General features: G+C 45.5%; 1 protein-coding gene across 9 annotated transcripts in view; it reads right to left on the bottom strand.

The window, feature by feature from the left end:
• Positions 1-26,733, bottom strand: part of LOC147105921 (semaphorin-3A-like) — a 553,051-nt gene that overhangs the window by 35,064 nt on the left and 491,254 nt on the right. For all 9 annotated transcript variants that reach the window (XM_086010848.1, XM_086010849.1, XM_086010841.1 and 6 more), the window contains 4 exons: positions 16,516-16,735; positions 12,235-12,326; positions 10,557-10,598; positions 7,545-7,702 (listed from right to left, as the gene is read on the bottom strand). In XM_086010848.1, the coding sequence (XP_085866974.1) occupies positions 7,545-7,702; positions 10,557-10,598; positions 12,235-12,326; positions 16,516-16,735 (512 nt within the window). The remainder of the gene's footprint in view (positions 1-7,544; positions 7,703-10,556; positions 10,599-12,234; positions 12,327-16,515; positions 16,736-26,733) is intronic.

The raw sequence follows: 26,733 nt of genomic DNA, 5'->3' as shown, positions 1-26,733 counted from the left end.
ACACAAGAAAGCATAAAACGAGATGAAGTTGTTTGGCTCGTCAAGTCTTTTCCTTGCACAGACCCTCACGCTACCAGCGTAAGGTTTGCAAAATTCTACAGATTCCTCTAAACCAAGAGGAGAAGAGATTTGATTGTTTAAAAGAATATTGGGCCAGAAAGAGGCTTAAAATCAAAACCCCAGGTTTTTGGCTATTTTAAAAGAAGGCATGCCCAGGCCTGTGCAAGGCTGCGACAAAGGAGTTTGGATGAGCCCCTGTAAAACAAACAGTTTGAGTATTGGCATGGGCCAGATTGTCTGGGAATGTTCTGGACTGTCTCAGGCATTCATACATAATGACAATAGGCCTACGGAAGGACAGTTCCTGTCAAAATTACAGAGCCATCAAGAATATGAATAATACAGTACATGCCACTGATCAACAAAAGGGACCCTGGCCCCAGCAGGAGAAGACAATCGAACAACAGTTTAACCAGTCAGAGAAACATCCAAAACCACGTCACACACTTAAACCGATTTCAAAGCAATCCCGAAACTAGTTAAAAATCAATTAAAAATAGATGGGACCAGCCCGGAACTCGTTAAAGAATTTAAAACTTCAGGAAACTTTCTGGTATCCGGCACGGACGGGACCGACGTGGTGCCGGTTCAGCAACAATTCCGGATAACCGAACGCTATAGTGAAAGTTACGGACCTTAGAGCTCTGTATGAAGCAACAAACCCTGTTGCTTAGCAACAGCTTCAGAAGAATGTCCACAAGTTGCAAGCATCTCTGTAGCTTAGCAACAGCTGCAGCCAAACCCTTGCCTTCCTCAATTTGTTGATGTGCAAGTAATAAAAGTTATAAAAGTTAGCTGAAACCAACTCCTGAATTTTGCTGGTTAACCGACATTTCCGGTTATTTAGGGGCCGGTTAATCGAAAGTTTCCTGTATTAAAGTTAACGAGCCCACCAAAATTAACAACGGGCCAGAGAAGATTTGGCGGGCAGATAAGCAAAGCCTCAAACGGTATAATTGAGGCCTGATTTTACACAGAAACAGGCAGAGAATTGAAGTCAGCAGTCCAGTTCGGACAGACACAGACAGAAACACAGCTCATTTGAAAGACATCAGCCTCGGGGCAATCAATCGACGGAAGGACAACAGAAGGAGAATGGAAAGGAATCGCGGCAACCAAGGGCCCCAAGAAACAAACAACCAATGATATTACCAACAACCAGGTAATATTGGGCCACCACGACCAACAAGAAACCAACTCGGAAGAAACCGAAGACTCGCAAGCTTTTTTCCCCACTCTACAAACTATTCCTGCGTTTGGTGAGCATTTCCCTGGTCCTCTGGAATCCAACCTAGTTAGTGTAGTGGGATTGGGAGGGGTGAAGTATTTTGTCTATTGTCATTCTCCCTCGTATATTCCGAAGTGTTCCCCCTTTTAGAGCGATAAGATTATTGTGTTGTGTATATGTTCTTGTCTCAAATAAAAACCAAAGTTCTTGTATCACATTCAGTTGTTGCTGCAATTTCATTACAACCCCAAATAAGTCCAGGTCTAGAACCAAGGGAGTGGGAGCGATTCGAACCGCTCAGGAGTCAGAGGCAAAGCTGATCACACACACCACCCCTTACACCATGGGTCCTCCCAGCCCACTCAATCTCCAGACAAACCGTCTGGTAAAATTGCTTCCTACTTCCACTGCTAAATCAAGTGAAACTCCAGAGTGTCGGTCGAACCCTGCATCCTACATAAGAAGGGTCCGGCACTTTTCCTTTCTTGATACAACACTCCAGCAACCCGTGTTTTCTGCAGCACTCAACCATCCCTGACTGTGCTTTCACCTTATAACATTTCAACCTAGTTCCTAAATATTTATCCACTATTTTTAAAGAAAGGTAACATTGAGTCGTTTAGTTAAGTGCCTGCTCTGTGAATCCACCACTCAGTGGGGGTGAAAAACAAATATTCAAGTCATGCTGGTGCTGCTCCCCTTTCAAGCTGTGCCAACATCTAGCTCCACATTCATGGTCCAGATATTACACAATCCCTTCAGCATTTCCAAAACATGAACCTATCGCTCTTCAAATCCTATTTTCACTAATAAAAACCAGTTCTGTGACACTTTCTTCATAAAGCCTTGTTATTCTGCTCTGAAACCTCTTCATTACATCATTCTCCTTCTGAAAGCCACAAGCCCAAAACTGCATATAATATTACAAATGTGGTCTCATGTCTAGAGTTATGCAATTCTTTGCAGCTTAAAGTCAATGCCCTTGAGATGCATCCCAGAATGGGTTCTAATCTTAAACAGCTTTACGTTGACTAATTGTTTATCAGTGGACACTTACCAAAGATCATCCCGTCATTGTGTAGGTGTTTCATGTTTTCTGTGACAATGTACATAACCTCAAATTGATCTGTGTTAAACTCAATATGCCGTTCCTTCATCCCTTTGTTTAATTGGACCAGATCCCTTTAAATGCTATTAATCTCTTTAATCTCTTTACTTGGCCCCCTTCATTTGCTATCATGAGTAAAATTTATATCACAAGTACCTTCCTCCAAATCAATTAGGAATATCTGAACAGCAGAGAACAAATCCCTGTGAAGCTTCATTCATTCCCTCGCCAAGCAGATCTTTTTTCCATTTATCATCACCCTCTGCTTTCTATTACTAAGCCAATTTTCAATCCAGATAACAAATCCTCCAGCAAATGAGGGCTTCCGTGTTGGCAATTACTGTGTGGGAATTGGATAAATACTTGAAAAGGAAAAATTTACAGGGCTGTGGGGAAAGAGCGGGGGAGTAGGACTAACTGGAGAGCTCTTTCAAAGAGCCGGCACAGGCACGATGGGCCAAATGGCCTCCTCCTGTGCTGGAAGACTCTATGGTTTACCCTATAAAATACTACAACTATTTCAGGAAACAGTTCCACTTGAAAGAATGTGCAAATCTGTTGAAAACATTTAAACTGCGATAGCAAGTGCCACAGAAATGCCTGAAATAACTGCAGCAAGACTGAAATGTCCAACAAAAGCCAACAAGCTTGAAACTAAACCAAATCTGCAGTTGACTTTTTGTTGTATTTTACGGCCAGTTCAGAATGATTGTAAATCTCAGGAATCAGCCACTTTACGCAACTTTCCTCAATGTTTATATCGCACCTCTATCGAACCTCTATCATTTATATCGAACCAGAGCATGACATAATCTGATCGTACTGAAACCCACCCAATGCCTTAAAGAAGGGAAAGGCAAAGAAGAACGATTGGGATTTCAATCAGGTTGTTGTTACCAGACTGATTCAAATTAATTTGCTTTGGCAGTTTCAGCGGGGCAATGTTACATGCAGATGGCGGGAGTGGAACACAAAGCAGAATATAATCAGAGTAACACTTGGGAACACTTGTTACTGTTAAGGGATGACATCATGGAGATCACATACTTACCGAGAGATCCATTAGAGTAATATGTAAGTGACTTCATTGTACTGTGAAACCAGTTTATTAAGGTGGGAGGCTACACTCAGAACCAGGGCCCAAAATTATTCACTTTACGCTTTACCTGACCATTTTAATTCAATTAATCACGAATAACTTCCCAAGCCACACAGATTTATAACTAGGGCTTAAGCCAGGGTGATAAAAGTGCCTCAGCTTCCTGAACTTTCATCTTTACTACTTTTTAAAGTGTACACGACATAAAAGTAGGGACTTCTGTAATCCCTGCTAAAACAGCGATTGTCAGGACGAGAGAATACGCTGTGCCAAGAGTTTCATAATCACCATGATCGGACAGTCTTAACACATCTGGAAACTGGAGCATTGCAGCTGCCCTGGAGGTCTGGAGCCGAGTCTCATGCTGCTGTTCAGACATTCTTTAGGTGACAGGTGTGTTTAACTTTTAGTCTTTGTTATGTGGCAACATGCTGAATCCAGGATTCGTTCTATTTATTTATTTTAATAAAAACGCATCCTTGAAGCATTCGGCAACTCTTTTCTGAATCCCAAGGGGAGATCGGTAAATCCTGCCTGTACTGTAAGAATGTTATTGCCCATGATCCAGACAATAGTTTCCAAGGCCGCAATGTTATGAACCTCGGCGGGTCCGTGGCGGGCGATGTCGGTGGCGGGTCCCGACCCTGCTGCTGCCTCCATCCCGGCCTCTGAAATTAATTTCCCTCAATGGGCATTGATAAGCCCCGCCCAGCACGTTTCCGGCCAATTAGAGGAAGCGTATCTGGTGATGTCATTTGATGACGCGTCGTCAGCCGGTTTCCTTAAAGGGACCATGGCCAACTTTGTTTTGACAGTTGTGCTGTCAGTGTGCTACAGCATTGAGGTGCTGCAAACACTGACAATCACTGCACAGAGGTGCAGGGCTGCACCCAGGCTCTCCCATGACTCTCTCCATATGCTTATAGAGGGAGTCACAGAATGCAGGGAGGTTCTCTTCCCTTCCCATGGGCGGAAGAGACCTCCCCAGGAGATCAACACAGCCTGGTTGCACATTGCACAGGAGGCCACAAGTAGGGATGTCGTCGGGAGGACCAGGCTGCAGTGGCACAAACCTTCCAATGATCTCAGTAGATCACGAAACGTTAGTACAAAGCCACACTCAAGCTCATCCTGCTGTGCCTCTCATCACATCCCCATCACTCTGCCTTCCCTACCCTACTCCTGCACATCCTTACTCACACCAACTTACCTTGCACCTCCACCCATCCCTCTCTATCTGCATTATCACTTCCCCATCTCACTAGCCACCCCTCACACTCACCCTCATCCTAGTCCAATCATACCAACTGACAACACACAAGGGTAGGCACTTGGGTGTTTTATGCAATGTTCATGTAAAGTTTCTGTTATTGTGGTGTGAAACATTGAAACCTTTATTTTCAACACTTTGCATTCTTGGACAGATTTGTTTCACCTTTGGAATTGGCTTAGTGAGTTGCAGTGAATGGTGAGACATAACGGTTCCCCCCGCATTGGGGATAAGTATGAAAGGAATGGCTTGGGCATTGTGGTGATGCTTTATGGTGTTGGTGTGGGGTGGTGCCAACCTGGTGCATCATGTGGCAGCCAGGGTGTACAGCGTAAAGTGAAGTAAATCTGGCCATGGTGAGGCCATCCCTGGCCTCCCGGGTAGCAATGTGCTCGGGTGTTGATGCCCTGTGTCCTGTGCAGCATTGGGTGATTGCGGAGCAGGTTGGTGGTGTTGTTTTGGTGCTGCTGGTGTGCCTGGTGCTGCTGGCGTTGGGGCTGATTGTGGTGGGATTCTGAAGACCAAAGTGAGACAGTATAAAGTGCACCCATGCTGATGGAATAGATGGCAGGTGAAGTAGAGATGACAGAAACGATCTGTCAATGGTGGGAGAGGTAATGAGGTCAGACTGGATGGAGACTTGTGTAAAGACTTGCAGCATGGTGAATCTGTTGTAGAAATGCAGTGAGGAAGAGCTTGTGGCTGAGGGAAGATATCTCTGTAAGGTGGGAGCTTTTACTGTACATTTGAAGCTGTCAACTCAACAGCTGATTCAATGGCCTCTGAACTCCTGCCTCAGCTTGACAGACATGGTCCACAACCAGCGTGGACCCTGTGGGCGAGCTGTCAAATGCAGAAGGTAAGCTCAAACTCATTCTTACGTGGCTCTAAACAAGCCATTAATTACCTGAATTGGGTCCATCACCACTGCGTGTCGGGACTGCTCAGTGCTGACAGACCCGACCTTGGGGAAAGGCACGTGGTGGCGGGTTCACAGCGGGGTTCTGGCCGTTGAGGATAAAAAACACTTTCCCACCCGACCTGCCACTGATCGTGCCCGCTGACCACCCCCCACCCCGCCCCACCGCAAAATCCAGCCTTAAGCCTCTGTCTTGATACACTTTACTTCCAAACTCATAACAAACTGTGCTTTATGTTAGCTCAGAATATATTCAGGTCATGGTTTAATATCAACATATTGATATATCTGTATTCTTGATATTTTAACTTCTGGTCAACTTTCTGGTATCTGGAGATCTTCAGTTACGTGGATAGACTGGAGAAGCTGGGGTTGTTCTCCTTAGAGCAGAGAAGGTTGAAAGGAGATTTGATAGAGGTGTTCAAAACCATGAGGGGTCTGGACAGAGCAGATAGAGAGAAACTGTTCCCATTGGCAGAAGGGTCGAGAACCAGAGGACACAAATGTAAGGTGATTGGCAGAATAACCAAAGGCGACATGAGAAAAAACTTCTTTACGCAGCGAGTGGTTAGGATCTGGAATGCACTGCCTGAGAGGGTGGTGGAGGCAATCACTCAATCGTGGCTTTCAAAAGGGAGTTGGATAAGTACCTGAGGAAAATAATTTGCAGGCTACGGGGAAAGGGCGGGGGAGTGGGATTGGCTGAAGTGCTCTTGCAGAGAGCTGACACGGGCTCGACGGGCCGAATGGCCTCCTCCCGTGCTGTAACCATTCTATGATTCTATAGAAATTTACGGCACAGAAGGAGGCCATTCGGCCCATCGTGTCCGTGCCGGCCAAGAAAGAGTGTTCCAGCCTAATCCCACTTTCCGGCTCTTGATCCGTAGCCCTGTAGGTTACGGCACTCGATGTAATAGTTCACTCTGTTCTATGACACTACTAACATGGAAGCTGGTCTAATTTATAATCACATGAGAGTCTCATGCATCACATAAGCGTGTGTGAGTTCCTCAGCCCATCAATATGGTTCGAGGTTCGGTAGGAAGAGTTGGTTTCAGTCACAATGGGCTGTTAAATTATGATTTTGTGTTTCAGTAAATCCCATTTGCCGATAAATGGATATTTACATGTTTCCTGTTGCCTAATTAATTAGTTTCAAGTTCTGAATATAGTTATAAATTTATAAAGCCCAAATCAGTAAGATTTATAATTATGGTCAGTGCTTTTCTGACTAAACTGGCCAGAATAAAGAGTTTATGATGTCTATTCAAACCTAAATGGAAATACATAGATTATATATCCGAATTTCTTATTTCAAACTAGAGGAGGCCTGGCCTCTGGTGTGACTGCACAGAAAGGAAGTCAAATTGGAAAAGATCAGCAGGAGAACAACCCCACATAACCCGCAGCCCTTCCCAAAATACATAAACCTCAACCTCTCTATAGTTCACAAAAGGAATGGCAGACACTCCTGTGACCCCTGAAGGTACCAATAGTCAGGCTGGCATGGACACTCATACAATGAGCAGCAGAAATACTGGATCATTAATCTGGAGAAAATCCCAGTCTGGAGAAAATCCCAGCCTGGAAAGGGTTATTACCATGTAAAGAGAACGATTGGCTGAATGCATTGAACCTGTCACAGAGGGACCCGGAGCTGCATTGTGACATATTTCCAAACATAATCACCAAGTGCTCCCTGGAGTTGTGCCTCTGCTGTCAGCGGTGCCCAGTGTCTCCTCACTCACCGCTCGCATAAACATTTACCGCTGCCATTGAAGGCTTCCTAATGGGGCTTTACTCTATGCACCACCTGAACAGCAACACCTTCATTAATACAAAACCTGAAATCGTTCCTACCTCTTGGCAGTGGGGAAATATCTGGAACACGAGAAGCCATCCCAAGCACAGTAGGGGTCCCTGGCAAGGCAGCACTCCGCACAGGCTTTGCCATAGACATCGCAGCGGTGCAGTGGGAGTTGCGACACACCAATAGCAGAGCCAATATACAGTTGTTGCTGTGAACGAACAGGAAATATTTACAGGAGATAATTGCAGTGGGATAGAGGCAGATAATTAATCAGAGCTGAGCGGGAAAGGTCATTGTTTATTATGGATTCCACTTCATCTGTGCTTATTTTTGGGATTAGTGTTAAGAGGACCAAAAGCAAGGATGCGTCTGTCAGTCCATTATTACCATTAGGGTTGCATGAATTTTCTGATATTTTTAAATGTTGCACCAATTTAAGAGAGTCAGTCTACACAGATTCTAAGGCTGAAGTTACAAAAAAAATCAGTTACACAACTTATTTTCAATTTCAACATTCTATTTCCCTCCTTATTTGTTCACCTTCATTCTATTCTTTAAACAGTGAGTGCGGATAACACAATGAGGAACAACAGCTTGGAGGAGTTGGAATAATATCAGAAAATACAGCCAAGATCCATGGGGTTGCTCCACGGATATTACCAGCTCCACATATTACATCAACTGCTTTCCACTGTCAGGTTTCACTGGTGAGGCAGCAGTATTCACCATGTAAACAGGTTTTAAAGAGAAAGAAACTGGAATAAAATAAAAACAATCTTAATTTTAATTCAACTTTTTAGTAACTGGTTGACTGAAGGGGGTTCATACATATCTCGACTCCCTTTCTGACACACAGAATCGCTTTGGGATTTCATGCAAATTTACATAATTTGAAGCCCTTTTACAGCCGTGATATCCTGATTGTTATATGTCTTCCTATCCTGTTCCTTTTCTGGACATTACAACACTTTGAATGCTCTCTCTTTCTCCCTAATGCCTTTCACAACTTTGTTCGTATGCAAACTGGTCTTCCTCATTTAGTCTGCCCCTGACCTATTTCAGCGATAAATTCCTTTTGCATCTTTAAAAACTTAGGGCTAGATTTTCAGTATAGACAGTTTTGGGGCGCTAACCTTAGCGCCCGCCCGAAGTTAGCGCCCGCCCCAAAGTAGCGCCCCGTTGCCGGAAATTCAGTGGCTTCGCCCTAAGAGGTTGGTGGAGCGCTAAAAGAGGCGTTCCACTACTATCTTTAGGCGCTAAGCCGGCGGTGCAGAGCGCTGCGCCCAAGCTCGGGCGCAGTGCACCGCAGACACTCTGGTGCCAGTGAGCTCTTAAAGGGGAAGGGTGCATGTGTTTTTTTCAAAGGCAGAGTCTGGGGGGGAAAACATCATCATCATGATGATGAGACGACGACGACGACGACGACGACGACGAGGAGGAGGAGGAGGAGGAGGAGGAGGAGGAGGAGGAGGAGGAGGCCGGAAACATAAATACACCGTTCACAACAACACACTGGATCCGTCCACACAACACATGCAGACTGCCTTTTATAGTGCAGGAGGAGTGCCCTTTAATTTGCGCTCCCCAGGGTGTGTTGCGTTCCATTTTACAAACGCTCTGGACGCCAGCCGCACAATGGGGCGGTCCGACTGAAGTTTGGATTCGGGGCGGCCAAAGGGCGTTGCACGAGGATGCGACGTCATTTTCTGCGCGCGCATCCGGGCGGCCGCTAAACTTTGCGCCGGCGCTAACGGGCAACTTAATTTGGGGCGGGGCGCAAACTGCGCTGCGCCCGGGCGCTACACACATAGCGCCCGAAAATCACTTCTCTTAAGGCGCTAACTGCTGGCGCAAGCAACTGAAAATCTAGCCCTAACCCTTTGAAACCCTTCCACACCTCTTCCTTCTGGTATCTCTTCCCATTTTACCATTCCCATCCATTTTCACATACTCTTAAACTCAGCTTATTTAAAATTATGCTTTTTAATTGACTTTCCTTTGTTTCCTACTATCATGTCTACCCTGAACATCAGAACATTATGGTCACTAGATCCCAAATGTTCCCATACTTCTACTTTGCTAATCATTCCCTCCTCATTCAGTCGAACTATTACATTGCCCCTTGTGAGTTCCTTAATAAACTGCTGTGGAAAGAAATCCCTCACAATTCCAATAAATGTGCGCACAGACTGTCCCCACTGTCCTCCAGATAATGTAAAGAATATTTAAATCCCCCAGGATTACTACTAAAGACTTTAACTCATCAGGCTTATTGTCTCCCACAGACCTGCACCAGCCTCCCTGTGATTATTTGGTGGCCTGTTACATACTCCTAATACTAAGTTTTTCCCCTTTACTCTCTTTAAATTCTATCCATAGTGACTCAGTACCACTCGCAGTATCCAGCTCCTTTGTAACTACTCTTCCTGAAAGGGATCTTCAAGACTAATTCTCTGAAAAACATCATGTAGTCAATAAATACTTTCACTTATTTCTAACCCTGTGGACCATAAACCGAAGCCTGAATTGCTCTGATGGCTTGGCTTCAGTACAGGGGGCAGGGAAGGAATGAGAAATCCAGTTGGTTTTGGACAACAGACCCTGTTATAATTATAATAAAAGATGAAAATTATCTGCAAAATGGACACCTGTGCAAGAATACTGACACATTTCAGCAAATTCTGCTACTGTTGAGGACTGGCATCAGAACAGGACAAGTGGATTTGGAATCCCAACCCTCGTTACCACACCCAGTATTTTACTAGGTTCAAAACACTGTATAAATGCAAGTTGCTGTTATATGTGACAGGGCTCTGGAGCGTGGTTATACTGGCTACAATGAGGGCAGCTCTCCACTCAGAGTATTCGCTGGCCTCTGTCTTCCATACCTACACATGTAACGTCGGATGCATTTTCTGTCAGGTAAGACCAACTACAAGTATTCAGACATCCCATAACAGACTGGCTGAAGTCAGGAACTCATTCTTCGGCATCATCAGTACTTTCAACTATCTGTCTTAGCATCCAATCTGTTTAAAGTACGACATCTAACCAAATCTCACCTGCTTTGTAGAAATTTTCAGTGTTGTGATAGGTGTTGGCTCCTACAAGATAAAAGTGAAGGTGTCATCTGTCAGTGCTTCCATCTTATTGATCAAAGTTTGAAATACAACAATGTTTTGTTCAGCTGAATATCTGCGCTCACAGTCAATCTAACAGTACAGAAAGAGTATAGGAATGAAACTAATCCGTCTTTAGTTAAATGTTTGCCCAATCACCATGGTAACATCTTTGCTGATATTTAGAATTATAATGTAGAAAATTCAATGCTCATTTATTTAAAGATTCCTATTATTTATATTTTAATAGTCTAACACTCACTTTAGCAACAGAAAAGTTTCCTCTTACATTAATATAATTTATTGTAGCTTAATGATGCAGTTACCGATGGAACATTAAATGGTAGAGTTTCCGCTTTGGTGTAATCGGGAAATTGCGCCCAAAATGCGCTTGAAATCGCGCTGGTTAGGCAAATTTACACGAAAATTAATTGGCTTCCTCACAAACGGAAAGCTTCCATTCACCAGCGCAATCGGGCAGCACAATAGAATGTAATTGTTTATTATTTTTCTTTTCATTAAAAGTATTCCTTGATGTATTTAAGAACGGTAACCTGGTTCAGTTTTATTAATACCACTGAAAATGGATTTATCACAAAAAAATCAGCATTTTTAATAAGGGTGTCCACTCCATCCTCCATCTGTGAGTAACCTGATTTAAAATCACTGAAAATGACTTTAAAAAACCCGACACTGAGCCATTTAATAGTTTCACTGGTGTACACTAATCAGTTCCTTAGTAAATTAAATATTTTTTGATATGAAAAAACTTTTAAAACATGCAGACTAGTGCTTGTGTGCCTAGGAACATGAGCAGAACTGAAGAGTCTTCCCGAACCTGCGGAATCTCGCAATGTCGACCTGGGGGGGAGCGGCTAGAATCATCCCTCTTGGGTTCAGTATTGCTTCTGAATGGACGGAAGCCACATTCTGGTCTAAACATTAGGGTTTCATCCAATTCATTCAGCTCTCAGAAGCTGATGTTTGTAAGGATTTGGTCATCCGTATTAAAGCCAAAATTCAGACAAAGCGCAAACTCTCATCTCAAGTATGTGTGAAGGCAAGGAACGTATTGTTCTTCAGTTACTGCAGTTTCATTAGACAGGCATTCTTCCACGCTTCTATATATTTACATAAAGTCCTTTTACGTCTAAAGATATTGCCAATATTTTTCTAGTTACTTTCTTTAAAAAAGAAATCTGTAAATGATCTAGTTATCCAAAATTAAGTTGCCTTGTCTCATGAAATCCTTTAACTTTGTAGCAAATTAGCCCATGAATATCAGGTTTTACAAACACTTTCAGCCCCTGGTAAAAATGCAGTTTTATGAGGATATTTTCACACATCTGTTGACAGCAGTTGGATGATCTTTGATAGGACTCATTAGATCTTAAGCATGCATTAAATCATCAGAAATCTCCCAGGGATCAGATAAGCCAAATTGTGAATGAAATTCTGAGATTGCCAGGTGCTGTGTTAGTAAAAAATGCCAATCATTCTGCCACGGTTGGTGTGACCGCTTAGAGGAGCGCACTGAAGGACAGAGGTGTGATGACAGATGGATTGCTAGTGCCTTTTGCAAGAGAAAGCTTTAGGTTAATGAATGAATGAGAACTCTCACCCTCAACACTGCCATTTCCTCCAGTAGGACCTCTTCAAGGTCGTGCCAAGTCTCCCGGGGAATAGACACCACCTTCAGAACAGTCCCCACATCTTAAAGGAATGACAGTAAATTGCAGATTAACTTATTGCTCCGTTCGCCTATTACATTAAATGTTATTTTATAGATCTGTGTCTGATAGAGATTTATGAAGAGCATTAATTACAATTGGTCAAAAGCTTTTATCAGGACAGTAGGATTTAAGATACACAGCAATTTTCTTCAAATGTACGCATCATAATTTCATTTCCAGAAACAGTTAGCACCCACTGCTCTACTGTCACTGTGGAAAACTTCCTGTTACACATTTTTTTGATTTGAATACTGAAATTGTACAGCAACATAAATATAAATCTTCATTCCCTGTATAGTCGGGTAAATTCACCGATCCTGCGATTCCAGCAAGGACCTGCACTCAAAGAGAGTGCAGGTTGGAGAATGGGTTAAACACTGGAACATCGACCCATTCTCCAATGCACTCTCCATTCGACCATCAATTTATCCTGATACGTTGCTGATCGCACATCATTGAGGGAAGCATAGCGTGGATGTGAAAATAAATAAAGACAGAATTGCATTATAGTGCTACAGTTGATTATCAACTTAGGTTATGAGCTCAAGTTCTGGAGCCGGGCTTGAGCTCCCAACCTTCTGCCTCAGTGGCAAGAATGCAATGAACTGAAACAAACATTTGCAAGTTTATGAGGCATCTTCTTACATGGTGGGAGGGGGAGAGGAAAGATCAAAGGATGAGTGAACTCCAGTCACTATTGTTAAACTGTTCCAAGAGCCCGTCAAGCGGTATTTTTATTCTCTTTTTCTTCCTTCCTATCTGTAAAGGTGGGATATAGTTCCACAAGCGTTCCTGCGAGTGATCGATCTCCATTTGTGAACCCAGAATGAGTGTCAGCGGACTTTGTGGCTATAGGGAATATCACAGTTACGCCTGATTCTGTCCTTAGCTCACATTCATATGTGTGCGTCACAGGGGGATTGGATGGACGGTGATCAGGAGCAGGATATCTGACTAACCCTTCTCCGCGCTAGCTCAGGGTGCCCAACTTCCACTCTGGGTGAGATCTCACCGCAGATAGAGAATCAAACCTGGGATCTTGCTGGTTCGTGTAACTAACTCCACATTGGGCAGCATTTATCCAATGGAGCCATGGGGACTTGAAAACCTGTCTCTCTGTAAGGCCTGTGAAACCGTTGAACCGTGGCTTCAGCCTATCCCTGACAGAGACCGAAAACCTATCAATGTGCTCCTTCATTAATAGTCATCTTATAAAATTGACAAACTGGAATACTGTCTAGAGGGAACAGGCTCACTATTTGCAATTTTTGAACTAAAACTATAAAGCAAATTTGACCAAGGCACAAATTAATCTTTAAAATATCATTGGGGTGGGAGTGAACCCACATGTTTCTCTCTGAGAGTATTCCAACCCGTCAGGTGCTGAAAGATATGGGAATGACTTTGCAGACTAATTATTTCTCACAGCATTAAATGTTTTTTAATCAAACTCTAAATTTTTAGAGTCAGTAAGAAGTCAGCAAAGATCCTCTTATGAGAAAACATTCTTTTACAGACAGACACCAGGAATATCAAACTTGACTTGATTTAAGAAACATCTGGAGAATATCACTTCAAAAGTGATATTAAGAAATCTTTTGTCACTAACATACTGCTTTTTAAAAAAAAAGTATGGCACTTGCATTAATCTCCTGAAATGGTTGTATAATTAGACTCGTAAATCGGATTTTTCAGTGCTGTGCGATCAGGGAGATCGTGTGGGAGCCTCGAGTCAAAGTTCAGAAGAACCAATCAGACCTCTGGCAATGAGTCATCTCCTGATACCAAAGCTGAATAAGTTGAGAGATTTTGCATTGACGTGCTCGGTTTAGCATTGCACACAATACTTAACACAATGCCGAAGGTCACTTTTTGCATTGATCTCAGCTCTAGGCTGGCTGTAAGATTGCATTACTCCATCTGAGCTTTTCAATAAACAGGTAATTCACCTTCAACACCGAGCTCCCCTGGACTGTCCCACTGCATTTTGTAAAGTTGTGCAGATGGCTTTGACACAATTAACTTTGCAATGGCTCTGTATGTAGAAACTGAGCTTGAATTTTATGATATCTCCGCTTGAATATTATATAAAGAATAATAGAGTCACTCTAATATAATCACCCTAGAGTGTTTATAAGCATGTAAATCCAACCAAGGGAGTTCAGATGCATCGCGAACTGTGAGAATAAAGTTTGAGCAGTTTATAACTACCATCTGAACTGCAATATTCGATTACAGTATTCAGGTTACACCTGGGAGCGTTATTTTATTAAATACATCTCCCGTGACCTCAGTGGTAGTTTTGATCTGATGACCACTTGGAGAGGCAAGGATTAATCGGGGATAGTCAGCATGGCTTTGTCAAGGGTAAATCATGTGTAACAAATCTGATCGAATTTTTCGAGGGGGTGACTCGTGGGGTGGATGAGGGAAATGCTGTGGATGTGGTTTACATGGACTTCAGTAAAGCTTTTGACAAAGTCCCGCATAGGAGACTGGTCAAGAAGGTAAGAGCCCATGGGATCCAGGGTGCCTTGGCGCGTTGGATCCTAAACTGGCTGAGTGGCAGGAGGCAGAGGGTGATGGTCGAAGGTTGCTCTTGTGACTGGAAGCCTGTGTCCAGTGGGGTACCTCAGGGATCGGTGCTGGGTCCCTTATTGTTTGTGATCTACATAAATGATTTGGATGAGAATGTAAAAGGTATGATCAGTAAGTTCGCAGATGACACGAAAATTGGTGGGGTGGTAAATTGCGAGGAGGAAAGCCTCCGGCTACAGGACGATATAAACGGGTTGGTCAGATGGGCAGAAAAGTGGCAAATGGAATTTAACCCTGAAAAGTGCGAGGTGATGCATTTTGGACGGACAAATAAGGCAAGGGAATACACAATGAGTGGTAGGACCCTAGGAAGTACAGAGGGTCAGAGGGACCTTGGTGTACATGTACATAGATCCCTGAAGGCAGCGGAGCAGGTAGATAAGGTGGTTAAAAAGGCATATGGGATACTTGCCTTCATTAGCCGAGGCATAGAATATAAGAGCAGGGAGGTTATGATGGAGCTGTACAAAACGCTGGTGAGGCCACAGCTGGAGTACTGTGTGCAGTTCTGGTCGCCTCACTATAGGAAGGATGTGATTGCTTTGGAGAGGGTGCAGAGAAGATTCACCAGGATGTTACCTGGGATGGAGCGCCTCAGCTATGAAGAGAGGCTGGACAGGCTGGAGTTGTTTTCCTTGGAGCAGAGAAGGCTGAGGGGGGACCTGATTGAGGTGTACAAAATAATGAGGGGCATAGATAGGGTAGATAAAGAGGAACTTTTCCCCTTAGTGGGGGGGTCAATAACAAGGGGGCATAGATTCAGGGTAAGGGGCAGGAGATTTAGAGGGGATTTGAGGAGGAACTTTTTCACCCAGAGGGTGGTTGGAATGTGGAACTCAATGCCTGAAAGGGTGGTGGAGGCAGGAACCCTCACAACATTCAAGAAGCATTTGGATGAGCACTTGAAATGCCATTGCATACAAGGCTATGGACCAAATGCTGGAAAATGGGATTAGACTGGACAGGGATGGATGGGCGGCGCAGACACGATGGGCCGAAGGGCCTCTTTCTGTGCTGTAAAACTCTATGACTCTATGACTCTATGACCAGTGAGCTCCATGTAATTGACATATGATGACATTTCTTGCTGGAGGCTTGTAGCCGTGGCAGTGCCACTATGGTTAGGGCCCTCCAGGTGCTGTCTTAGACCTGCTTGCTGGAAATCCCAGTGACAATGTGAAGATCTCGTGCCATAGATTTCCATCCGTGCCCTGCGCCCGGGGAATAAGTGCTCCCTGGGCACCAATCGCAGGAGAACCGAATAATGTTCGATATTTTCTGATTGAAACAAGACTGATCTCAGTTCTGTCACAAACGCACAGCATGTTGGGACTGCAGCAATGTTGATAAGGGTAAAGAAGATTATTGATGGGTGCTGACAAACACTTCAAGCTATTATGCCAAGCAGAAAAAGTCTACAAACTGCTGAGAACTTCCTTTGTTTAGCCCAAGTTAATCACAGCTTCACGCTTTTTGCAATATATAAACATGCTGATTAGTGAAAACTCAAGCACAGAATATAAATGTAACTTTCCAAATTACTCTGAGGGAATTATTTTAAATGGTGTCACCTGTTCCAATGAACATGACATCGTATTGGCCGTCTTCAGCCTCCACTCGATCTACCACTATCTGGGTGAACTGGTAGTCCACATCTGTCTTTATGACGATTGGTCGATTGTTGATGGGCAACACCGGGTTATACATAGCTGGGTGACTTCTGGCAAATGTGATTACATCATCAGGAAAGTCTTTTGTCGATTCGAATCCTCCAAAGGTTTTGCTAGGACACTTTAAAAGAACACATCAGTTGGGGAAAATAATGTAAAGCTAAAATTGATGTCATAAGAAGTATTAAACACAGTGAGTACACTCGTCAGAGAAACACTCCGTTTCAAAATCACCACGGCCAACAAAACAAAACAAAAGCTTTGTTAAAAGGGATTCTTCTTCTTCAAATGGAGAATTTTAACTCCCTCTGCCCAACAGAAGCTGAGTGGAACGGGGGCTAAAATCCAAGCGGTTCACTAGTTGCTCCTTTGAACTGTGACACACTGAAAGAATTCCTCCTCGAGGACCCCACAGTACAACCTGAAGGGTCGAACCTTCCTCGCAAACACTGGACAACCATCAGCCGCCTCAGAACCGGCCATGGTAGATGCTGCCACCTTCTCCATAGATGGAAGATTAAAGCATCCCCATCATGTGACTGTGGAGCTCCTGATCAGACCCTGGAGCACGTCATTGAGCACTGCCCTCACAGGAATTTCACAGGCAGCCTACAAGATATCCATGTTGTTACACCGGAAGCTTTGGCCTGGATATCTGACTTAGATATTGACATTGAGGAACACTGGAGCAGGAGGAGGCCATTCAGCCCCTCGAGCCTGTTCCGCCATTCAGTGAGATCATGGCTGATCTGTGACCTAACCCCATATACCCGCCTTTGGCCCATATCCCTTAATACCTTTGGTTAACAATAATCTATCAATCTCAGATTTAAAATTAACAATTGATCCAGCATCAATTGCCGTTTGCAGAAGAGAGTTCCAAACTTTTACCACCCTTTGTGTGTAGAAGTGTTTCCTAATTTCACTCCTGAAAGGTCTGGCTCTAATTTTTAGACTCTGCCCCCCAGTCCTAGAATCCCCAACCAGCGGAAATAGTTTCTCTCTCTCTACCCTGTCTGTTCTCCTTAATATCCTGAAAACTTCAATCAAATCACCCCTTAATCTTCTAAATTCCAGGGAATACAACCCGAGTTTGTGACATTTGATTTGATTTGTTTTACCATACGAAAGAAGAGGACCTGCTCCTCCCCACCCGGCGGCTGTTTTACCATCACTGTTTTCTAGGATGATTAAGGATCCTGCCAGAGTTCATGAATATATGGAAATGGAGGGTCCGGAACTCCGAAGCAATTTGAACAGCCGACTGAGTGAAGAATCTGCAGTGGATGGTCCGTTCAGTGAACCCTGGAGGACTCCTAGTGGCCTGGAAGCTGAGTGTAAAACCTATTTTGTGGGGTCCAGAGGAGGTCTCCCGCTCCCCAGAACGGAACTTCAGACCGCTGCCTCACTGAGTACCCCAACCTCCCCTCTTTCCCATCCGCCAAACTCTGCCGACTCCCTCCCACCGTGATTTACCTGGCTACCAACCTGCAGGCCTCCGAACCACCCAATCCTCAGGCTGCCTCTGGACGGTGGGATGTTAATGAGGGCTGGCCATTAAATTGATCCCGGCTTCCCACTGCAGCTCCCAGAACAGTCCATGCATCCCGCCGGCTTCCCCCCACCCCCGGGAATTAAAATTCCTCTTTTTGTGTTGATTAAAACGGAAGTTCAGTGCAAGGGAATGAAGTCTTTTCCCACATTTTGCATTGAGTGTCAGCACGGAGCCCCTCCAGCTCAGGTGCATGGGCTGGAGGCAAATTAATTAATATGAGGCAAAAATGACTGTGTTCCTAGTGTGTGAACTCTGGTGAATTTGTGTCTTTGTGGAATATGAATTCTTCCTTCTGCAGGACTATGTTGATTATATTTTCAAAAGCTGTATTTTGTAAAACATGTACCAAAAGGGCAGGATGTAGAGGTCACATTCAAAATCAATGTTCACAGACTTAATATAAGCCTGAAAACACCAGCATCCTGGCAGTGAGAATGTCACCAACTTACTGTTGGATTTTTATTTAAATTTAACAAGTGCAAAACACAGGGTGTGTCCCGGTATCTGCCGACAGGTAGATTTGCCCATACACATTCTGGTTTCTAAACTTTTGGTGTGGCAAGTTGCTGAAAGTGTGAGCTGATAACGTCACAGCGATGGAAAACAGGCATCCGGGACCCGAGTGAACAGGGCAGTTAACTGTGTATTTCCTTAACCGATCAGACTGAAGGATTATGAAATTAACAGCGCAAGGACTGAGCAGGAAGGGTAAGTTAGAGTGAGTGAATTCAATGTCAAATCAGGTACAGAAAGAGAAATATAGAGAGGGAGAGAAAGATTGATTGAGAGAGAGAGAGAAAAGAGAGAGAAAGAAAAAGTTTAAAATATGTTAAATCTCCAACAATAATTAAAACCTGAAGGAATGAGACTCCACACTGGTAATGGGTAAGTTTCAGTGCCAGAGAGGTTGACTAAAAGTAATTAACACTTATCACATTGTTAAGAGGGTACTTAGACTTGAAATGACTTGACTTAACTTTCTGTGGTGAGTTTCATTTGCATCTATCGCGCAAATAAAGCAACTTCACGCCATTTCAATGGTGAGCCAGACAGCGGAGCGGTGCATCTTGGACTGCAACTTTAGAATTAATGGCCTAGAAATTCGGTATAGCCCCGTTTGGGGCGTTAGATCTGGTGAAGCGCTAAGAGTACCGCCAGCTGCAACTTAGCGCCACCTGGCATGATATTGGGTCGTTGCGCCCCTGATGGTGTTTGCGGCGGTAAATCAGGCGCTGCACGCGACTCTTAAGGCGCTAACGCGGAGGCGCTACCCAATATCGCTGCGGCGGGGCGCAGCGCAGGTGCTTTCAATAATCACTTTCCCTGAGACACACTGGCGCCGGGCAGCTCTTAAAGGGGCAGGTCAATTGGCATCACCAGACACACTCACTGCCTTGTAGGCCTTCAAAGCGGTGGGAGCCTACCTGTGGCGCACCAGCCTAGCAAGAAATGGAAAGGGTGAGGCAGAGGGCGGAACGCCTCACTGATGGGGCATTGGATGCTTTGGTTGCCGCAGTGGAATCAAGGCCAAGGAAGATGGTCGGAATGTGATTTATGTTTTGGACAGTCTCCCGGGTGTGAGAGCCAGTTATGTGTCAATGTATTAGTTTTGCTTTCTGTTGCCATAGCTTTCTCATGTTTGAAGGAACCACATTTTGAGTAATGAAACACTTTCTTCATTTACAATGGCCATGCCTGCTATTTACATGCATCTTGCCCTTCACAGGCTTGGGGGTATCAGACCGGCTGCAGATCTGGCTGAAGCAGCTGGTGCAGCTCAGTCACCACCTCCTTTCTAAATCGCAGCCTTCTGACACACTGCTCCTCCGGCATGTTCATGTAGGAAAACTGCTGTCGGAAAACCCTGCCAGCGTAAGGTCTGCTGTGGCGATGTCTGTTGGCCCTCCTCCGTCTGGCCATGCCCGCCCCCCTCTCCCAGCGTCTCAGTGCCCTTTCCAGATGATTCAGCAGCAGGACGTTCCCCTCCAATGCAGGCCCCATAATAAGTGCCCACAGGAAGGTTCCCCGTTGTCAAGGCTCACCAACGGCAAGGCGATGGTCAGAAGGCTGCTGTTCCTCTGCCAGTGTGGGCCCAGTGGTCAAATGGCTCTCAGTGTGCAGGTCAGCAACTCTTTGTAGCTCTCGAGGAAGTTGTGCACCAGAAATGTGTGCCGTTTTTAAACCACACCAATCCCCTTTAAATAACGCTCCTCCAGCCCGAAAGCGACTTGGTAAGGCCCAGGAAAACTGTCACTAATAGCGCCAGGCGCTACGGAGGGGGGCGCCACTGAATTTCCCATCTGGGGCGCCGAAAAGGCGTTGCACACTCAGATTACATCATAATTAGCCTGCGCCCATGAGCGGGCGCTAAGCGTTAGCGCCGGCGCTAAATGCATACTCAATATGGGGCGAGGCGCTAAACGCCTTGCGCCCCACCGGAATTTGGCTATCGCCCCAGTTATTGCCCTCTTTAGGCGCTAATCCCTGGCGCAACCAACCGAATTTCTAGGCCATTGAGTTTAACCGCGCATCTACCCCATGACTGAAGTTGTTTCAGTATTTGCACATAAATAACAAAAAGCGCCTTTAGACTCACCGTTATTTTAACAGCAAATTATGGCCATGGAATACTACTTGATCATTTCCATCCAAGAACTAAACATTGCATGCACTGGCCAGCACTGTAAGGACTGAGCATTGCATGCACTGGCCAGGATTGCAAGGACTGAACATTGCATGCACTGGCCAGCACTGCAAGGACTGAACATTGCATGCACTGGCCAGGACTGCAAGGACCAAACATTGCATGCACTGGCCAGGACTGCAAGGACTGAACATTGCATGCACTGGCCAGGACTGCAAGGACTGAGCATTGCATGCACTGGCCAGCACTGCAAGGACTGAGCATTGCATGCACTGGCCAGCACTGCAAGGACTGAGCATTGCATGCACTGGCCAGGACTGCAAGGACTGAACATTGCATGCACTGGCCAGCACTGCAAGGACTGAACATTGCATGCACTGGCCAGGATTGCAAGGACTGAGTATTGCATGCACTGGCCAAGATTGCAAGGACTGAACATTGCATGCACTGGCCAGGACTGCAAGGACTGAACATTGCATGCACTGGCCAGGACTGCAAGGACTGAGCATTGCATGCACTGGCCAGGACTGCAAGGACTGAACATTGCATGCACTGGCCAAGACTGCAGGACTGAACATTGCATGCACTGGCCAGGACTGCAAGGACTGAACATTGCATGCACTGGCCAGCACTGCAAGGACTGAACATTGCATGCACTGGCCAGGACTGCAAGGACTGAAGATTGCATGCACTGGCCAGGATTGCAAGGACTGAACATTGCATGCACTGGCCAGCACTGCAAGGACTGAACATTGCATGCACTGGCCAGGACTGCAAGGACTGAACATTGCATGCACTGGCCAGGACGGCAAGGACTGAAGATTGCATGCACTGGCCAGGACTGCAAGGACTGAAGATTGCATGCACTGGCCAGGACTGCAAGGACTGAACATTGCATGCACTGGACGAGCACTTGAAATGCCACAGCATACAAGGCTACAGACCAAATGCTGGAATATGGGATTAGATTAGACAGGGCTTGATGGCCGGCGCGGACACGATGGGCCGAAGGGCCTCTATCCGTGCTGTATAACTCTATGACTCTATGGCCAGGACTGCAAGGACTGAAGATTGCATGCACTGGCCAGGATTGCAGGAAGTCAATTGAAAATGAAGTATTAGCCTCTCATGTTATCTTGGCATCTTTCACTTCGAGTGGTTGAAAACATTAAATAGCCAGGGCAACATTCTCCAAAACTGTCACAGATAGTTTCCAGCTGCTGTGTGTTTAATCTTCATGTGTTTGTACCCAATTGCCGAACATTTTTAATTTCCCATGATTGACCAACAAACCTGTCTTACAGGTTATTAACCTTTACAGTGCGGCTGGCAGGATTAATTCATTTTGTTAAATCCTATGGGATTAAATCACACTGGAAAATTAGTAATGAGCACGTTAACATATTTGTCTGAAATTCCTTTGTCACTATTTTAACAACAGTGGTAACCCATTGATTTTAAACAGGTTGAACACATTCATCGAAACAGCAGGTAAAGGAATGTTACACAAAAAGCATTAACACTTTGGGGCAATTTTAACCAAGCCCTGGGATCGGGGGTGTAGTGTATGTACCTTTAAGACAGAACTACTTTTACAGCTCCTGTATACTGTAGTACCGGCAGTGACCACACCAGTATATAAGCCTTGCGCATGCCTCTGTACCCCCAGTCTTGAGACTACCCTCCTCCAGTAAATACCTGTTTATTGTTAAGTTACAGCATCCGTGTGGTTATTGAAAAACATCATACTCTCAGAATCACGGATCTAACAGTGGCGACGAGTGTCGATTCGAATCTACCTGCAACTCTGCATTTCCCTTCGAGGATTCGCTCCGGGAGGGCGGTGTAAGAAAGTCGAGGCCAGGAACACGGGCGTCGACCACGAGCAACCGCCCAGTCGTCCAGCAGAGAGTGAATGTCGCAGGGGAGGCTGTGGAGAGCCGGGCTTGGATCCCCAGCCACGACGATCAGCAAGAGACTGACGACAGGTACAGTGCAGACCCTTCCCAGACAGCGGCGGCTGGAGCCGACCGACGGCGGAGAGAAAGCCGAGCAGCGTCGACGGGGTAAGACAGAGGGTGAAGCGCACAGGGCGCAGCCGGGTTCAGGACCGAGCGGCGGAAACTGAAAAAAAAAGAACGCGCAGAGCACAGCCAGGGCTCAAGGGCTGAACAGTGTCCGCGGGGAGAAGAAGGGAGAGCGCGGGAGACGCCATTGAGCCGCGGAGAAGAAGGAAGAGCGCGGGAGACGCCATTTTTAGAAGCCGCAGCGGAGAAGAAGGGCGAGCGCGGGAAGGAAGGAAAGCGCGGGAGACGCCATTTTGTGCCAGCGGAGAAGAAGGGGAAGCGCGGGAGATGCCATTTTTGACAGTTAAATCACACCCAGGGATGCCGAAGAGTAGCAGTATCTCTACGTTCGACAATGAAGTCGAAGATTGGGCGACATATGTGGAACGTATTGAGGTGTACTGCAGGGCGAATGAAGTGCCAGATGCTAGGAAAGCACTGGTTTTGTTAAATTCCAAGGGTGCAAAAACTTATGGGTTACTGCAAAATCTAATAACCCCAGAGAAGCCGGTGAACAAGAATTTCGAAAGCATAGTAGAAATCCTACAGGACCACTTAAACCCCACACCGCTGCTGATAGCAGAACGATTTAAGTTCCATAAAAGGAACCAACACAAAGACGAAAGCAATGCTGAGTACCTAACGGAACTGCGCAAGCTATCGAAACACTGCCAGTTTGGAGCGGGACTAGCAGATACGTTAAGGGACAAGTTTGTGTGTCGGCTACAAAGTGAAGGAACCCAGAAACGGCTTCTATCAGAAAAGGATCTTACGCTGGACAAGGCTTTCAGTATGGCAGTATCACACGAAGCAGCCGCAAGGGGCGCTGCAGAGATACAACGGAGACCGCAAGAATATGGCACCAATGAAATGTCCTATGGAACAGGGAAGTGCTATCGCTGCGGCAGAACAACACATGACCAGAAGGATTGTTGGTTCAAGGACCAAGTGTGCAGACAGTGTGGAAAAGCAGGACACATAGCAAGTGTCTGCAGGTCTGGGAAGAAAACCAACAGTAAGAAATCTCCACAGGAGAAGTACAAAAATGTACACCAGGTGATGGACAGTAGTTCAGACGAACAGAAAAGTGACACAGAAGCAAGGAGCTGGGTTGTCTGAAACTACATAAGGTAACCAAAATGGAGGATCACCAGACTATCTGGGTTACACTCAAGATAGACGGAGTCCAAGTGAAAATGGAATTGGACACAGGATCAGCCCTAACAGTCATAAACCAAAGGGACTACAAGCGGCTATTTTCACATATACCCTTGAAAGCTACAGAGATTGTCTTGAAGACGTACATGGGGCAAAAAGTCTACCCCAAATGAAAAATAAGGGTGAAAGTGATATATAAAGGCCAGGAAATACCTAAAATGGATATATATGTATTGCCAGATGGAGGACCACCACTGCTAGGATGTGAATGGATCCGGAAGATACAATTAGATTGGCATTCCATACAGGCACTGAAGGTTGAGGCCCAAAAGGATGACGACGTCACACCTGGACGACTGTCAAAAATGCTAACTGACGCAAAAGAAGTGTTCCAGGAGGGACTAGGAACACTAAAAGGAATAACAGCAATGATTAAAATAGAGGAAAATGCAAGCCCAAAGTTTCTTAAGGCCAGACCAGTGCCTTATGCGATCAGCCCAGCTGTCGTAGCAGAGCTGGACAGGTTGGAACGTTCAGGAGTACTGTCCAAAGTGGACTGGAGCGAGTGGGCTACACCCATCGTTCCCGTAATGAAGAGGTCGTTGAGTAATACGCCTGGGGAACCAAAGAAGGTCCGCATCTGTGGGGATTTTAAGGTAACAGTGAACCCAGTCCTTCACACGGTACAATATCCGCTTCCACGAATTGAGGATATTTTCACCTCGCTATCTGGAGGTAAACGCTTCACCAAAATTGACCTAGCCCAGGCGTACTTGCAAATGGAGGTAGAAGAAGCTTCGAAACAATACCTTACGATTAACACTCATAAAGGTCTCTATCAATACAACCGGCTGGTGTTCAGGGTAGCATCGGCTCCGGCTATCCGGCAAAGGGCAATGGATCAAGTCCTGCAAGGGATTCCAGGGACCCAGTGTTATTTGGACGACATCCTGGTCACAGGCGAAAATGACAGTGATCACCTCGCCAACTTGGAGAAGGTGCTCACCAGATTAAAGGAGTATGGGCTACGAGCTAATCGCCACAAGTGCGAGTTTTTCCAGAAACAGATCTCGTATTGTGGCCACGTCATCGATGAAGAGGGGTTACATAAGTCCCCTGAAAAGATTGAGGCAGTAGTCAAGGCTCCAGCACCGGAAAATGTGTCACAACTGAGGTCGTTCCTCGGGCTGGTAAACTACTACCACAAGTTCTTACCAAATTTGTCCACGGTATTACACCCACTGAACATCCTACTGCAAACAGGGGTACCATGGAAGTGGAATGACGAACGTAGACGAGCTTTCCAGAAGTGTAAAGAATTGATCACATCAAAAGAGGTGTTGGCCCATTTCAACCCAGCACTACCAATTCATTTGGCATGTGATGCATCACCCTATGGTATTGGAGGGGTGCTGTCGCACAAATTCCCAGGCTGGTTGGAGAGGCCAGTAGCCTTTGCGTCTCGGTCACTAACCTCAGCCGAGCGCAACTACGCCCAGATTGACAGGGAGGCCCTCAGCCTAGTAGGGGGAGTAAAAAAATTCAACTACTATCTGCATGGGCAGAAGTTCACCTTGCTGACTGACCACCAACCACTTGTTTCCATCTTTAATCCTAAGAAGGGCGTTCCAGTGATGACTGCACAACGGTTACAAAGATGGTCCCTGTTTCTAGGGGCGAATCAATAGGAAATAGAATATAAAGGCACGAAACAACAGCTGATGGGCTATCGCGCCTGCCACTGCCTACTGTGGAGGAAGCACCAGCAGTGGACCCTATCGAGATATTTTATTCGTCAATAATTGAACGATTGCCAGTAACGAACGCGGATATAGAGAAGGAGACCCGCAATGATCCGACGCTGTCTCGGGTATATGATTTGACGGTGAGGGGATGGCCAACACATGGCGACTCACTGTTGCCAGCATTCTCATCCAGAAGAGAACAGCCGTCAGTATGCCAGGGGACAGTGATGTGTGAATCCAGAGTGGTGATTCCATGCAAGTTAAGGGAAAGAGTGCTAAATGAGCTACATGAAGGTCATCTGGGGGGAGTGAAAATGAAAAGCCTTGCTAGGGCTTATGCGTGGTGGCCGAGAATCGATCAACAAGTCGAAAACCTAACCAAGAGCTGCTCAGGATGCCAGAAGGTCCAAAATGCACCACCACATGCCCCTCTACACCCATGGGAGTGGCCCTCCTCTCCATGGCAACGGGTGCATATTGATTTCGCTGGTCCATTCATGGACTCAGTGTTCTTAATAGCAGTGGATGCTCATTCGAAGTGGCCTGAGGTGATAAAAATGTCCTCAACCACTACAGAGAAAACAATTGCAGTCCTACGGACCATATTTGCCAGAAACGGCTTGCCAGAAAGATTTGCTCTGATAATGGACCACAGTTTGTGTCCGAAGAGTTTCGAAAATTTATGAGAAGGAATGGGGTAAGGCATTACACATCCGCCCCGTATCATCCAGCCACAAATGGATTGGCTGAGAGGTTCGTACAAACCTTTAAGAAGGCGATAAAGGCCATGTGCGACGATGAAATTCCACTACAGCATAAGTTGGACAATTTCTTATTAGCCTACCGAAACGCGACACATGCAGTTACCAACCAGACCCCGGCCATGATGTTCTTTAACCGAAGGTTGAGATCTCATCTGGACTTGCTCAGACCAAATGTGCGAAGAAATGT

This window comes from Somniosus microcephalus, chromosome 17 (genome assembly GCF_052327205.1).
Source record: "Somniosus microcephalus isolate GS21.2 chromosome 17, FLI_Smic_1.0, whole genome shotgun sequence".
NCBI classification, from domain to species: domain Eukaryota; kingdom Metazoa; phylum Chordata; class Chondrichthyes; order Squaliformes; family Somniosidae; genus Somniosus; species Somniosus microcephalus.
Note: the sequence above shows the minus strand (reverse complement) of the source record. Positions and strands in the feature narration are given on the sequence as shown.